The 17,919-nt window shown below is 44.2% G+C and overlaps 1 protein-coding gene across 1 annotated transcript in view; it reads right to left on the bottom strand.

The window, feature by feature from the left end:
• Positions 1-17,721: 17,721 nt before the first annotated feature.
• Positions 17,722-17,919, bottom strand: part of LOC143775338 (uncharacterized) — a 57,417-nt gene continuing 57,219 nt past the window's right edge. Inside the window, exon 10 of the mRNA XM_077263349.1 lies at positions 17,722-17,904. Coding sequence (XP_077119464.1) covers positions 17,885-17,904 — 20 coding nt within the window. The 3' untranslated portion in view covers positions 17,722-17,884. The remainder of the gene's footprint in view (positions 17,905-17,919) is intronic.

Consider the following 17,919-nt stretch of genomic DNA (forward strand, 5'->3'; position numbering starts at 1 on the left):
GGATCCGCTGCGGATCCGCGGCCGATCCGCGGCCGATCCGCTGCGGATCCGCGGCCGATCCGCTCTGTGTGCACATGCCATAACCCTAACCCTAACCCTACCCGTAACCCTAACCCTAACCCTACCCCTAGTTCTAACCCTAACCCTAGTGGAAAAAGAAAAAAAAATATTTTCTTTATTTTATTATTGTCCCTACCTATGGGGGTGATAAAGGGGGGGGTTTATTTATTATTTTTTTATTTTGATCGCTGTGGTAGAACCTACCACAGCGATCAAAATGTACCTGTAACGAATCTGCCAGCCTGCAGAGTCGGCGGGCGCACTGAGCATGCGCCCGCCATCTTGGAAGATGGCGGCGCCCAGGGAGAAGACGGACCGACTTCGGGAGGATCGGTAAGTATGAGGGGGTGGTGGGGGGGTGGATCGGAGCACAGGGGGGGGATCGGAGGACGGGGGGAGCGGACAGGAGCACGGGGGAGCGGACAGGAGCACGGGGGAGCGAACAGGGGGACGGAGGGGGGTACCTGACAGAACGGAGGACTGGGCAGGAGATCGGGGGCGGTGGGGGGGGCCAGTACATGATTTCCAGCCATGGCAGATGCTATTGCAGCATCGGCCATGGCTGGATTGCAATATTTCACCATTTTCATAGGTGAAATATTGCAAATTGCTCTGATTGGCTGTTGCACTTTCAACAGCCAATCAGAGCGATCGTAGCCACGTGGGGGCAAAGCCACCCCCCCTAGGCTGAAGTACAACTCCCCCTCTCCCTGCAGATCGGGTAAAATAGGAATTAACCCTTTCACCCGATCTGCAGGGATGCGATCATTCCATGACGCCGCATAGGCGTCATGGGTCGGGAAGGGGTTAATAAATCAGGACCAGGTGGGCTTTGTCCCAGGAAGAGAAGCGAGAGACAACACGATCCGAACTATCTCTCTAATTGACAGGGCGGAGAGGGAGGGGGATCCACTATGTATCATGTCAATCGATGCCGAAAAAGCTTTTGATCGGGTCCACTGGGAATTCATTTCACAGACTCTAGGGGAAATTGGTCTAAAAGAGAACATGCTGAACAGGATCTCCGCTTTGTATTCCTCTCCTAGTGCCCAGGTCAAGGTAAACGGCGCGTTATCGGACGTGTTCCCGATCAGGAATGGAACGAGGCAGGGGTGTCCACTCTCTCCCCTCTTGTACATCCTAACAATGGAGCACCTAGCCGTGGCCTTGAAAAATAACCCTTCAATTAATGGTATAAAATTACATCCTGAAGAACATAAGTTAGCACTTTTTGCAGATGACATTCTCCTATATATCACGTCTCCCTCCACGAGCTTACCAAACATTATTTCGGAACTACATAAATTTGGTCTCCTAAGCAATTTCAAAATAAACTCTCACAAATCAGAAATCCTAAACATTTCACTTCAACTCCCCTTAGTTGATCAATTAAAATCGGCCTTTCCATTCAAATGGCGCTTTGACTTTCTCACCTACTTGGGCATCAAAATTACAAACAAAACGTCTAAATTGTTCGGGACCAATTTTGCGCCAATCTTACAAAAAACAAATTCGGACTTAGAGAGGTGGCACAGGCTCCAATTGTCTTGGCTGGGTAGGATCAATGCAGTCAAGATGGACCTCTTGCCTCGTCTCTTATACTTTTTTCAAACAATTCCCCTATACCTACCAGCTTCCTTTTTTCCCGCCTCAAACAAATAATTACCCGTTTTATCTGGTCTCATAGTCGGGCACGTATTTCATATACGATATTAAGTAGATCTAAACTGACAGGTGGATTGGGCCTCCCGGATCTTGCGATCTATAGTTATGCATCAATAGGAACATGTGTCCTGGACCTTTATCATAGTAAAAATAGTAAAAAATGGGTGAACTTAGAAAACAATCTTAATGGATGTGACTCCCAGGTTGTTCTTTGGACGGGTGGTAAGGGGATAGGATCAGGCATCTACATACCCTTCCTTACACGAAATATATTGCTTCTTATCAAAAACAGAAACAAAGATCTTCAGATTACAACTATCCCGGGTACCTTGATCCCAATTTATGACAACCCTGCTTTTTCGGCAGGGCTACATAGAGAGGTGTATCTAAACAAGAGAAAAGATTCCAAACCCATCATTCATGATTATTTAAAGGATTCTGGGATGAAGTCCCTTCGGGAATTATTCCCAGAGGAAGAAACACATTCTGCTGATTGGTTCTTTTATGAACAACTAAAAAGCTATATCCACACAATTTCTAAACAAACCAATATTAGTAGGCCATTAACTCCCTTTGAGATGCTTTGCATATCAACAAACCCTCCATATCATACTGTCTCGCTGCTATATAAAATCTTCCAAGAAGGGAGGGCTCCACTGCAGGGTTGGCCAATGTTTTTCTCAAAATGGGAGGGTGATCTGGGAAAACCTTTGTCATCCGAGGATAAGGAAAAAATTCTTCTCTTCTCGTCCAGATCGTCATTATGCGCAGTGTCACAGGAGAGGAGCTATAAGATCCTGGCAAGATGGTACAGATGCCCCTCCATGGTGCATGCAGTGTTTCCCACGACTCCCGACACCTGTTGGAGATGCTTAAAGGAAATAGGCTCTTACATGCATATTTGGTGGGACTGCCCTCCCATAAGGGATCTGTGGTTGGCTGTCTTTGAACTTCATAATAGGATGTCTATCACACAGATCTAACCCTCAGCAAGTCTAGCATTGTTGTCTTTGTGCGATTTATCGATATCTAGGTTCAAGAAGGGCATCCTGAGACACTTCCTTACCGCAGTTAGGAATCTTATTCCACGTTTCTGGAAACAAGAAAAGTTTCCCTCCCGATCGGAATTTGTGGATGAACTTAACAGCATCTATAGAATGGAACAGCTGATAAGTCAGTCATCAGGCAATATAGAAAAAACTTATAACACATGGGCCCCCTGGATTGCTTTCAGGGAAACCCCTGAACTTGATCTTTGGATTTCCGGAACCTGATGTATCATGTAGCTCACTCTTGCGTAGTCTCGGGCCATTTTCTCGGACTGCGCCCTATCCGTTGGAGCGGAATGACAGCCTTACTCCCTCCCTGCATCCCCCATACCCCCACCCATTCCTCTCTTCCTCTCCCACCCCCTTTTCTTTCCCTTTTCTTTTTCCTCCTGTTTGTCTTTCTCATGTTTAGTTTGAATGTACATTGTACTTTTCAATGATTATAAAGAATTCAATATTGGTTATTGTCTATCCCTCCTGTTAACACTTTGTAATTTTTGGGATAAGTAACAACACTGTTAACAAGAAAGTCAAACTATAAAGCTAAAATGCTGTAACATTATTTTACTTGACTAACTTGTAACCCCTGTCTATTATTGCACAGATATACTAATTTGTATTATTTACCATTATTCTTTATTGCTGTGACCAATAAAATTGATTTATACAAAAATCTTGGCCCAAAAAGAATCCCGCTGGATTTGGGAACTTCGGACTTTGAAACCGGACGGTTTAAACGAAACGCTGAGCTTCGCACCCTTCCTATAAGATGTTTTGCTTTTTTAAATGTGTGTGGTTCATTGGTTTTTATTGATTGGTTTTAGTATTGATTTTAACTCGATCTTGTTATCTTTCAGCCCTCTTTATATACTGTCTCCCCGTTTATGAATATGAAGTAAATCGGACAAGTAGAAGACGAGTTCTCTATGTTATGCACTTTAAATAATATATTAGCACTTTATAATATTTATATACTGTTTCTCTTTTATGATTATGAAGGAAATCGGACAAGTAGAAGATGTGTTCTTCATGTTATGCACCTTAATATAATATTGTAGCACTTTCTATATTTATGTAATTATTTGTATATCCTCTATATATGGATATGTGTTTATCACATAATGTTTTATATGTATTTTTATTCAAATATCTTTCTTGCACTATGTGTAATTTATAGGAAATAATTCTTTTGTCATATTATGTATCTTTGGTTATTGTGCACTTCACAGTTTTGTTTTATAATTTTTGTATATTAACTACGATTTTGTATATTTATATGTATTTTATATTCCCTTTTTTTTGGTACTTTTGTCCGGTTTAGATTATTACATCCTTGGTAGAGTGTATATATACCTTTGAGTAAAGGGTTTATGAGGGCGGTATCCCCGTATGTGGTCTCCTCCTGTGCGCGTGCGCGTCCTACGTCACTGGGCTGTGCGTCGCTCATTGGCGTCTCCATCGGTTGCTGCGCTCACATGCTCACCCAGCTGGGCGTTCACGTGGGCGTCGCTATCTGATGACGCCTTGAGCGACTCGGGCCTTCTGGCGGCGGACGGTGTATGCGCCGCTTGTAGGCGGCGGCCATATGACGGGGTATTTTAAGCGTATGTGATAGGATGGCGGTACTTTATAAACAAGCCTGTGTTCTAATGTAGCCACTCCCCCGGAAGAAGGCCTATACGGTCGAAACGTGCGTAGGGGTTCCTAGCACCACTTGACCTGAGGTAATTGCTGTATGTGATCTATAACTGTCTTTGGTATATTGTTATGGACCTGGTGGTTAGGAGCACCTGGAATGACCTGATGAGTAAACTAACAATCGGAACAAGCTCTGGGAAAGTGGGAACTCTGCTGACCGCAAACACTACTCCTATCACACACACTAGAAATAGCCGTGGAGCGTACCTAACTCTCCCTAGACGCCTCTTCACAGCCTAAGAGCTAACTACCCCTAAAGATAGAAATAGAAGCCTAACCTTGCCTCAGAGAAATTCCCCAAAGGCAAAGGCAGCCCCCCACATATATTGACTGTGAGTTAAGAGGAAAGTCACAAACACAGGAATGAAACAGGTTTTAGCAAAGGAGGCCAGACTTCACTAATTTAGTCAGAGGATCGAAAAAGGGATCTATGCGGTCAGCACAAAAGACTACAAAAAGCCACGCAGAGTAAGCAAAAAGACTCCCCACACCGACTCACGTGTGGAGGTGCCACTCTGCACCCCAGAGCTTCCAGCTACCAAGGGAATATCATAATAGCAAGCTGGAGTAGAAATAGCAGTACTAAGAAATATATTCAGGAAGCAGTAACAAAAAATGAACTAGCAAAGACTTAGCTTCTGCTGGAGTAGACAGGTCCTCAGGGAAGTCCAAGAGAGATCTGAACCAATACTGAAACAACGACAGCTGGCATCAAGTAACGATCTGAGTGGAGTTAAATAAGGAAGCCAGCAAGCAATAAACGAGAGCAGCTGACAAAGCCAACCTCAGTGACCAGCAGTTCCACTCAAAGCCACCAGAGGGAGTCCAAGAGCAGAACTAACCAAAGTACCATTCATGACCACAGGAGGGAGTCCGAGAACGAAATTCACAACAGTACTCCCCCTTGAGGAGGGGTCACCGAACCCTCACCAGGGCCCCCAGGCCGATCAGGACAAGCCAAATGAAAGGCACAAACTAAATCGGCAGCGTGGACATCGGAGGCAACAACCCAGGAATTATCCTCCTGACCATAGCCCTTCCACTTAACCAGGTACTGAAGCTTACGTCTCGAAATACGAGAATCCAAAATTTTTTCCACCACATACTCCAACTCCCCCTCAACCAACACCGGAGCAGTAGGATTAACGGAGGGAACCATAGGCGCCACGTACCTCCGCAACAACGACCTATGGAACACATTATGGATGGCAAAAGAAGCTGGAAGGACCAAACGAAATGACACAGGGTTGAGAATTTCAGAAATCTTATAAGGACCAATGAAACGAGGCTTAAACTTAGGAGAAGAAACCTTCATAGGAACATAACGAGAAGACAACCAAACCAAATCCCCAACACGAAGTCGAGGACCAACACAACGACGGCGGTTAGCGAAACGTTGAGCCTTCTCCTGGGACAACGTCAGATTGTCCACCACGTGAGTCCAAATTTGCTGCAACCTGTCCACCACAGAATCCACACCAGGACAGTCAGAAGGCTCAACCTGCCCCGAAGAAAAACGAGGATGAAAACCAGAATTGCAGAAAAAAAGCGAAACCAAAGTAGCCGAACTAGCCCGATTATTAAGGGCGAACTCAGCCAATGGCAAAAAGGTCACCCAATCATCCTGATCAGCAGAAAAAAAGCATCTCAGATAGGTTTCCAAAGTCTGGTTGGTTCGTTCGGTTTGGCCATTTGTTTGAGGATGGAAAGCTGAAGAAAAAGACAAATCAATGCCCATCTTAGCACAAAAGGACCGCCAAAACCTAGAGACAAACTGGGAACCTCTGTCCGACACAATGTTCTCCGGGATGCCATGCAAACGAACCACATGTTGAAAAAACAATGGCACCAATTCAGAGGAGGAAGGTAATTTAGGCAAGGGTACCAAATGGACCATCTTAGAAAAGCGATCACAAACCACCCAGATGACAGACATCCTTTGAGAGACAGGAAGATCTGAAATAAAATCCATGGAAACATGCGTCCAAGGCCTCTTTGGGACTGGCAAGGGCAAAAGTAACCCACTGGCACGAGAACAGCAGGGCTTAGCCCGAGCACAAGTCCCACAGGACTGCACAAAAGAACGCACATCCCGTGACAAGGAACGCCACCAAAAGGACCTAGCCACCAAATCTCTGGTCCCTAAAATCCCAGGATGACCAGCCAACACTGAGCAATGAACCTCAGAAATAACTCTGCTAGTCCATCTATCAGGGACAAACAGTTTCTCCGCTGGACAACGGTCAGGTCTATCAGCCTGAAACTCCTGCAGCACCCGCCGCAAATCAGGGGAGATGGCAGACAGAATTACCCCTCTTTGAGGATACCAGCCGGCTCAGGGACTCCCGGAGAATCAGGCACAAAACTCCTAGAAAGGGCATCCGCCTTCACATTCTTAGAACCTGGAAGGTATGAGACCACAAAATCGAAACGGGAGAAAAACAGCGACCATCGAGCCTGTCTAGGATTCAACCGCTTGGCAGACTCGAGATAAGTTAGATTTTTGTGATCCGTCAAGACCACCACGCGGTGCTTGGCTCCCTCAAGCCAATGTCGCCACTCCTCGAATGCCCACTTCATAGCCAGCAGCTCCCGATTGCCAACATCATAATTACGCTCAGCAGGCGAAAACTTTCTAGAAAAGAAGGCACATGGCTTCATCACAGAGCCATCAGAACTTCTTTGAGACAAAACAGCCCCTGCTCCAATCTCAGAAGCATCAACCTCGACCTGAAAAGGGAGCGAAACAACTAGCTGACGCAACACAGGGGCCGAAGAAAAACGGCGTTTCAGCTCCTGAAAAGCCTCAACGGCCACAGAGGACCAATTCACCACATCAGCACCTTTCTTTGTCAAATCAGTCAAAGGTTTAACCACACTAGAAAAATTAGCGATGAAGCGACGGTAAAAATTAGCAAAGCCCAGGAATTTCTGGAGGCTCTTCACAGATGTAGGTTGAGTCCAATCATAAATGGCCTGAACTTTAACAGGGTCCATCTCGATAGTAGAAGGGGAAAAAATGAAGCCCAAAAAGGAAACCTTCTGAACTCCGAAGAGACATTTAGACCCCTTCACAAACAAGGAATTAGCACGAAGGACCTGGAATACCATTCTGACCTGTTTCACATGAGACTCCCAATCATCCGAAAAGACCAAAATATCATCCAAATATACAATCATGAATCTATCCAGATACTTTCGGAAGATGTCACGCATAAAGGACTGAAACACAGATGGAGCATTTGAAAGCCCGAATGGCATTACCAGGTACTCAAAATGGCCCTCGGGCGTATTAAATGCTGTTTTCCATTCATCGCCCTGTTTAATACGCACAAGGTTATACGCCCCTCGAAGATCTATCTTGGTGAACCAACTAGCCCCCTTAATCCGAGCAAACAAATCAGACAGCAGAGGCAAAGGGTACTGAAATTTGACCGTGATTTTATTGAGAAGGCGGTAATCTATACAAGGTCTCAGAGAACCATCCTTCTTGGCCACAAAAAAGAACCCTGCTCCCAACGGTGATGAAGACGGGCGAATATGCCCTTTCTCCAAGGACTCCATTATATAACTCCGCATAGCGGCGTGCTCTGGCACAGATAAATTGAAAAGTCGGCCCTTAGAAAACTTACTACCAGAAATCAAATTTATAGCACAATCACAATCCCTATGAGGGGGTAGGACACTGGATTTGGGCTCATCAAATACATCCTGGTAATCCGACAGAAACTCAGGGACTTCAGAAGGAGAGGAAGCAGAAATTGACACCAATGGAACATCGCCATGTACCCCTTGACAACCCCAACTAGACACAGACATTGATTTCCAATCCAATACTGGATTATGAACCTGTAGCCATGGCAAACCCAACACGACCACATCATGCAAATTATGCAACACCAAAAAGCGAATATCTTCCTGATGTGCAGGAGCCATGCACATGGTCAACTGAGTCCAGTACTGAGGTTTATTCTTGGCCAACGGCGTGGCATCAATTCCCCTTAATGGAATAGGATACTGCAAAGGCTCCAAGAAAAAACCACAGCGCCTGGCAAACTCCAAGTCCATCAAATTCAGGGCAGCGCCTGAATCCACAAATGCCATAACCGAGTAGGATGACAAAGAGCAAATCAGAGTAACAGACAAAAGAAATTTAGGCTGTACAGTACCAATGGTGACAGACCTAGCGAACCGCTTAGTGCGCTTAGGACAATCAGAGATAGCATGAGTGGGGTCACCACAGTAAAAACACAGCCTATTCTGACGTCTGTGTTCTTGCCGTTCAGTTCTGGTCAAAGTTCTATCACATTGCTTAAGCTCAGGCCTCTGCTCAGAGGACACCGCCAAATGGTGCACAATTTTGCGCTCACGCAAACGCCGATCAATTTGGATGGCCAAGGACATTGATTCATTCAGACCAGCAGGCGTGGGGAATCCCACCATAACATCCTTAAGGGCTTCAGAAAGACCCTTTCTAAAAATTGCTGCCAGGGCACACTCATTCCATTGAGTAAGCACAGACCATTTTCTAAACTTCTGACAATATATCTCCGGTTCATCCTGACCCTGACACAAAGCTAGCAAGATTTTCTCTGCCTGATCCACTGAATTCGGTTCGTCATAAAGCAATCCAAGCGCCAGAAAAAACGCATCTACATTAAGCAATGCAGGATCTCCTGGCGCAAGGGAGAATGCCCAGTGTTGAGGGTCGCCACGCAACAAAGAAATAATAATTTTTACTTGCTGAATGGGGTCACCAGAGGAGCGGGGTCTCAAAGCAAGAAACAGTTTACAATTATTTTTGAAATTCAGAAACTTAGATCTATCCCCAGAAAACAAATCAGGAATTGGAATTCTAGGTCTAACATCAGATTCTGAACTACATAATCTTGAATGCTTTGTACTCTTGCAGTGAGATGATCCACACAAGAGGACAGACCTTGAATATCCATATCTACACCTGAGTCCTGAACCACCCAGAGATTAAGGGGAAAAGAGACAAAACACACTGCAAAGAAAAAAAAAATGGGCTCAGAACTTCTCTTATCCCTCTTTTGAGATGCATTAACACTTTGAAGGCCAGCTGTACTGTTATGGACCTGGTGGTTAGGAGCACCTGGAATGACCTGATGAGTAAACTAACAATCGGAAAAAGCTCTGGGAAAGTGGGAACTCTGCTGACCGCAAACACTACTCCTATCACACACACTAGAAATAGCCGTGGAGCATACCTAACTCTCCCTAGATGCCTCTTTACAACCTAAGAGCTAACTATCCCTAAAGATAGAAATAGAATCCTAACCTTGCCTCAGAGAAAATCCCCAAAGGCAAAGGCAGCCCTCCACATATATTGACTGTGAGTTAAGAGGAAAGTCACAAACACAGGAATGAAACAGGCTTTAGCAAAGGAGGCCAGACTTCACTAATTTAGTCAGAGGATAGAAAAAGGGATCTATGCGGTCAGCACAAAAGACTACAAAAAGCCACGCAGAGTAAGCAAAAAGACTCCCCACACCGACTCACGGTGTGGAGGTGCCACTCTGCACCCCAGAGCTTCCAGCTAGCAAGGGAATATCATAATAGCAAGCTGGAGTAGAAATAGCAGTACTAAGAAATATATTCAGGAAGCAGTAACAAAAAATGAACTAGCAAAGACTTAGCTTCTGCTGGAGTAGACAGGTCCTCAGGGAAGTCCAAGAGAGATCTGAACCAATACTGAAACAACGACAGCTGGCATCAAGTAACGATCTGAGTGGAGTTAAATAAGGAAGCCAGCAAGCAATAAACGAGAGCAGCTGACAAAGCCAACCTCAGTGACCAGCAGTTCCGCTCAAAGCCACCAGAGGGAGTCCAAGAGCAGAACTAACCAAAGTACCATTCATGACCACAGGAGGGAGTCCGAGAACGGAATTCACAACAGTATATTTTGCCTAATTGCGGGTTAACATGGTCTCCCACTGTTTACTATCAGGCCACTGGGCGTAATAGTTTGTTGATGTATGGGAGGGTGTATCTATGAGGCATCAGTGACACTTACTATTGGCATGCCTCAGGCTTATGGTGCCTGACCATTGGTACTTACCATCATCATTGTTGTCCTTTTGCTGTTGTTTTAATTCAATAAAGTTTTGTATTAATTGTATTTTGAGGTTCGACTCGTGCAATTCATTATAGGTTAATAATATATATATTATACATAGTACACGCCTGCATAAGGCAAATTTGCCCTGTGCAGGCATGTACTACGGAGGACAGAGAATGAACTTCAATCCAATATTGCAGCCAGCATGCAGCCAGCGGGTAAGGAAAGGGTGAATCAAACACCCGAAAACCCATATGGCTGAAAATTGTTCCCTCCAAATTCAGGTGACAGAGTCCCTTTAAACTAGAACTATTGGTATAGTCATTTTGACTACTTTCATTTTTTATTTCTTTTTCTTTTACATTTTTCGGAATTCCGGCTTGAGACTCGGTGACTTTTCCTAAAATAGGATGTTAAAAAAGATTTTGTGACAATAAATAATTTTGGTGAAAAAATTACGCTTTTTTTTCAAAATTTACCTTAACTACTAAAGGTAGTCATTTTGACTACCTACTATATTTTGCTGTCCTTTTGTCACTAAATGTTGCTGTAAAGTTTTGTGCATAATTTTTTCGCTGTATCTTATTTACACTGATGTTCATATAGATATAGTTCAATTCAGATGGCAACTTTTCACATTTTCCTTCTGTTAGGGTACTTTCACACTAGCGTCGGTACGGGCCCGTCGCAGTGCGTGGGGCCGACGTACTGACGCATGATGTGAAATAAAATCACAACGCGGGCAGCGGATGCAGATTTTCAACGCATCCGCTGCCCCATTGTGAGTTGCGGGGAGGAGGGGGTGGAGTTTCGGCCGCGCATGCGAAAATGCATGCATTGCATTGCTTGCAATGCATGCATGCATGCATGGATGAAAATGGCGGACACGACGCACAAAATAAGTTACATGGAATGTTTTTTGGTGCCGACGGTCCGCCAAAACACGAGCGACGGATGCGATGTGTGGCAATCCGTCGCAATGCGCCGCTAATGAAAGTCTATGGAGAAAAAACGCATCCTGCGGGCAACTTTGCAGGATGCGTTTTTTCTCCAAAACGACGCATTGCGATGTGCGTCAAACGACGCATGTGTTAAAGTAGCCTTATCCAACGTCACCTACCATAGCACTGACCTCAGAGAGAAGTGTAGTGTAAAGGTACCGTCACATTAAGCGACGCTGCAGCGATATCGACAACGATGCCAATCGCTGCAGCGTTGCTGTGTGGTCGCTGGAGAGCTGTCACACAGACAGCTCTCCAGCGACCAACGATGCCGAAGTCCCTGGGTAACCAGGGTAAACATCGGGTTACTAAGCGCAGGGCCGCGCTTAGTAACCCGATGTTTACCCTGGTTACCAGTGTAAATGTAAAAAAACCCCCAAAAACACTACATACTTACATTGCCGTGTCTGTCGGGTCCCCCGGCGTCCGCTTCCCTGCACTGTGTAAGCGCCGGCCCTAAGCACAGCGGTGACGTCACCGCTGTGCTTTGCTTTACGGCCGGCACTGACACATTCAGTGCAGGAAGCTCTGAGCAGCAGCGCGGACGCCGGGGGACGTGACAGACATCAGAGGGTGAGTATGTAGTGTTTTTTTTTTTACTTTTACAATGGTAACCAGGGTAAATATCGGGTTACTAAGCGCGGACCTGCACTTAGTAACCCGATATTTACCCTGGTTACCATTGTAAAACATTGCTGGCATCATTGCTTTTGCTGTCAAACACGACGATACACAGCGATCTGACGACCAAATAAAGTTCTGGACTTCTAGCTCCGACCAGCGATATCACAGCAGGATCCAGATCGCTGCTGCGTGTCAAACACAACGATATCGCTATCCAGGACGCTGCAACGTCACGGATCGCTATCGTTATCGTTGCAAAGTCGTTTAGTGTGAAGGTACCTTAAAGCATGGGTTACATAATCCAATTTGGTTATAATCCAATCCCTGTCTCATGCATACTGAGTAATGCTGAACTGAAAAGAGTTTGTTTGAAATACTGTAGGCTCTTATCTTATGCTAAAGAAGGGTGTGGTTTTTCTCTGGTCCTAGCAGTAGACAGTAGTAGTCTGGATAGTTAGGGTACCGTCACACAGTGCAATTTTGATCGCTACGACGGCACGATCCGTGACGTCGCAGCGATCGTATGATTATCGCTCCAGCGTCGTAGACTGCGGTCACACGTTGCAATCACGGCACTGGAGCGATGCCGAAGTCCCCGGGTAACCAGGGTAAACATCGGGTTACTAAGCGCAGGGCCGCGCTTAGTAACCCGATGTTTACCGTGGTTACCAGCGTAAAAGTAAAAAAAAACAAACCGTACATGCTCACCATCTGATGTCCGTCCGGTCCCTTGCCGTCCGCTTCCTGCTCTGACAAATCCGGCCGTACAGTGAGAGCAGAGTGCAGCGGTGACGTCACCGCTGTGATCTGCTCTCACTTTCCGGCCGGCAGACAGTCAGAGCGGGAAGCGGACGGCAAGGGACCGGACGGACATCAGATGGTGAGCATGTACGGTTTTTTTTTTTTTACTTTTACGCTGGTAACCACGGTAAACATCGGGTTACTAAGCGCGGCCCTGTGCTTAGTTACCCGATGTTTACCCTGGTTACCAGCGAACACATCGCTGGATCGCTGTCACACACAACGATCCAGCGATGTCAGCGGGTGATCAAGCGACGAAAGAAAGTTCCAAACGATCTGCTACGACGTACGATTCTCAGCAGGATCCCTGATCGCTGCTGCGTGTCAGACACTGCGATATCGTAACGATATCGCTAGAACGTCACGAATCGTACCGTCGTAGCGATCAAAATTGCACTGTGTGACGGTACCCTAAGTTTACTTTCAGTTCAGCTGAAGAGACAAAGAGAACACATGCAGACATAAGAGCTCAAAAAACTCATACAAGTATATAGCAGATACAACATTTTATTGTCATATTATTCAATTATTTTGTACTGTATAGTGTGAAGCAGCAATTTTTTGGGGAGAAAACTATATTTGCATACAGCTTGATGTTATTAGTTATAGTTTCCAGCTAGAAAGAATATTTTTTTATCTGCAAATGGGCAATATGCATGAATATAGCAATAATGCAATGTAATGGTTTATGACGCGAAAACGATAAAAATTAAGTGGTTTTTTTTTTTTCATTTTTCTTTTGTTTATGATCAACCATGTTCACATACAGTATAATTATGTGAAAAAAATGTATAAATTAGCTAAAACATCAAGACTTTTACAGGTCCAGTCAAAAATGAACGAACATTATGTCTTTTATTATTGTTTTACTTAGTTTACTTTTGTTATTTCCTGTAGAAAAATATGAAAAATCAGAAAAAAACCATTCCAAAGTATTACTGTTGGATCTCACAATAATAATATATTAAAAATATTAATAAATAACCACAAATGAAACTCAAAAAATAAACGAAAACAAGTCAGTAGTCAAAATGACTACATTCAGTAGTTCTAGTGGGGGTCACGAGTTCAGTATTTCTAGTGTTAATGGTTGGTAGGGGATCAAATACGTCTCACTGCAAAATGCAAATTTTTATAACTTATACAATGTAATTTTCTAGATTTTATTTTTGATATTCTATCTCTCAATGTTAAAATTAACCTACCCTTAAAATTATAGACTGTTCATGTCTTTGTCAGTGGGCAAACTTACAAAATCAGCAAGGGATCAAATACTTATATACCCCCCTGTGGATGTCAGTGACACACACACACACACACACACACACACACACACACACACACACACACACACACACACACACACACACACACACACACGTTTTTATATTAGAGAAGATAGATAGAAAAAAAGCTGGCAATTCATCTGCCGTGTACTGTAAAATCACTGCAGTAGCCGACAGGATAGAAGAGATGGATTATACAGTAAATACATATAGAATAGGTAGATATACAGATGTATGTGATAAATACAGTTAGTACAGTGTGTGCAGCTTACTGTACATGTATTTATTTAATACAATTTTATTTTGGGGAAAAAAATGGCGTGGGCTCCCACACAATTTGTGTAACCAGCAGAGGGAAAGCTGATGGCTGGGGGCCGATGTTTATAGCCTGGGAAGAGTGTAATACCCATGGAGCTTCCCATGCTATTAATATCAGCTCACAACTGTATGCTTAGCCTTTACTGGCTATTAAAATGGGGGACCCTAAAAAAAAATGATGTAGGGTCCCCCTATAATTGATAACCAGCAAAGGCTATAAAGACAGCTGCGGGCTGATATTAATAGTCTAGGAAGGGGTCATGGATACTGCCCCCAGAAAAGGCGCATCTCTAAGATGCTCCAATTCTAAAACTTAGCCTGGCTCTTCCCACATGCCCTGTAGCGGTGGCAAGTGGGGTGACAGTTGGGGGGTTGATGTCACCTTTGTCAGGTGACATCAAGCCCCGAGGTTAGTACTGGAGAGGCGTCAATAAGACACCCCCATTACCAACCTATAGTCATGTTGTATAAAAACAGACACACAGAATAATGTCCTTTAATTGAAAGAATGGCACAGACTCCTTTAATAATCCTAACTAAACCATACTTATGACCTTGCCCATTCCCCCGACGCCCTTGTCATCTGCAAAAGAGGTAAAAAAAACAAACAACAATATTTCCCACCTGTCTGCAGAGATTCTGCTAATCCATTTGTCCCACGACGGGTCTAGCTTTGCTACATCTAGATGGCAGGTTGTATGGTTGCATGATGCTACCATTTTGAAACCGATGTGTAAATGACAGAGAATTGCTGAATGTAAAAGCTCATGTTAAAATCGTATTGCAGTCAGATAGCAGTCACACTGCACTCGGATGTAAATCGGATGCTAGGTGTGAAAAATCTGATTGTATTCGCACGACACTCGCATTACACTCGTGCGACTCTCGGCAGGGAGACTCGGACCAATTTTTGATATGTTTAGTGTGACTCCGACCTAAGAGTGCAAATCGCATATGTGCTTGGAGGGATAGGGTGGCACCAAACTGACTTCTTGCCCCTGGTGCTGGAAAACCTAGATACACCTCTGGGGTTTTCCTATACCAATTATTTTATGGTCAACTGTGCTGTTTTTTTTCATTACAGATATTTAGTGCTTATTTCCCCAATATAGGGTTTATTATCATAATTGTGTTCCATGTACTTGCTATCTCTGATATTCTTTTTTTATTATCCTGAGTATATTATTTATTATATTGAGGTGTTCTTGCAGGACTAGATTTTTGTTTATTGCTTGATACTTAATATATTGTTTGGAACTGGCATCTACAGATCCTTTAGTAAAATACTTTATTTCATTTTAAAGGGTACTTTGTTATGTGATACACTTTTGGGGATAGGTTGTTACCTTATTAAGGGTACATTGTACTGATAGCTACCTACTGGCTTTTAAGTGTTTTTATCTTTGTCCTTTTTGTACATTTATATAATAACTAGATGCTAGCCCGATTCCAACGCATCGGGTATTCTAGAATATGTATAGTAGTATATAGCACAGCCCACGCAGTATATAACACAGGCCACGTAGTATATAACACAGCCCTTGTAGTATATAGCACAGCCCACGCAGTATATAACATAGCCCACGTAGTATATAAGACAGGCCATATTGTATATAACACAGCCCACGCAGTATATAACACAGGCCACGTAGTGTATAACACAGGCCACGTAGTATATAACACAGCCCATGCAGTATATAGCACAGCCCACGTAGTATATAACACAGGCCACATTGTATATAACACAGGCCACATTGTATATAACACAGCCACGTAGTATATTGCCCAGCCACGTAGTATGTAGCACAGCCACGTAGTATATTGCATAGCCACGTATTATATAGCACAGCCACGTAGTATATAACTCATCCCATGTAGTATATAGCACAGCCCACGTAGTATATAGCAGAGACGTAGTATATAACACAGCCCATGCAGTATATAACACAGCCAAGTAGTATATTGCACAACCCACGTAGTATATAGCAGAGACGTAGTATATAACACGGGCCACGCAGTATATAACACAGCCCACGTAGTATATAACACAGCCCACGTAGTATATAACACAGCCCACGTAGTATATAGGAATGTGGGCACCATATCCCTGTTAATGAAAGAATTAAAATAAAAAATAGTTATATACTCACCTTCCGGCGGCCCCTGGATCCAGCCCAGGCGGTTAGCGATGCGCCGGTCCCAAGAATGCATTGCGGCAATAACACGTGATGATGTAGCGGTCTCACGAGACCGCTACGTCATGTCCGGTCATTGCCGCAATGCATTATTGGGACTGGAGAGTCGCGAGGAGCGGGAAAGGCGAGAATGTAATGATTTTTTTTCTTTAATTATTATTTTTAACATTAGATCTTTTTACTATTGATGCTGCCTAGGCAGCATCAATAGTAAAAAGTTGGTCACACAGGGTTAATAGCAGCGTTAACAGACTGCATTACACCGCGTTATGCCAGGGTGTAACACAGTCCGTTTAACGGACTGCTAAAACGCTATGGGGGCACTGACTGGAGGGGAGTGGGGAAGGGCAAATTTGCGTCCGGACTGTGCCCATCGCTAATTGGTCGCAGCCGGCCGGCAGCGACCAATCAGCGACGCAGGATTTCCGTTACAGACAAACAGACGGAAGTGACCCTCAGACAATTATATATATATAGAAATATATACAAAGAAAGAAGAAAATGTGTCACTCACCAGCTTGTGCTGTGATAAAAAAGTCCTTTATTGCGCCATAGCGTGGACGGAGGACATCATAATAACAGCTGCAGGTATATGCGAGGGTGCAAGGTGACCGAGGGCGACGACCGTTTCGCGCGGACTGCGCTTCGACGGGTCCAGGTGCGACACAAGCTGGTGAGTGCCACATTTTCTTCTTTCTTTGTATATGTTGCTCTTGGACTGCTAATCAATGTTGAGCACCACAAAGCCAGTGCAAGATACCACCTGATAGTGTACAGGGAACTTTTGTTGCTGCAGCCACAGAAAACTGCAGGTGTAACCTAGTGCCGTTCTACTTTTCTCTATGAAATATATATAGAAATGATTTGTACTTATGGAAATCCCTTTCACACTCACATACTTCTTTTTCTTTTGTCTTAAATGGCAATACAGATGAAATTAATACCTTTGGTGAAAAAATACGCTTTGTTGTTCTTGTTCAATCACCATTTGAAGTTTTCTGCTTTATTAGATTTCGGTGCACAGGGGCCGGACTATGAACTGGCTCTTCTCCTTCCTGTCAGATTCCCCAGCTTCTCCGTCCGTGTCCCGATGTATGACTTACAGTTACATGAGGTTTCGGGTTCCTGGAAAGATGATGG

This window comes from Ranitomeya variabilis, chromosome 5 (assembly GCF_051348905.1).
Source record: "Ranitomeya variabilis isolate aRanVar5 chromosome 5, aRanVar5.hap1, whole genome shotgun sequence".
NCBI lineage: Eukaryota > Metazoa > Chordata > Amphibia > Anura > Dendrobatidae > Ranitomeya > Ranitomeya variabilis.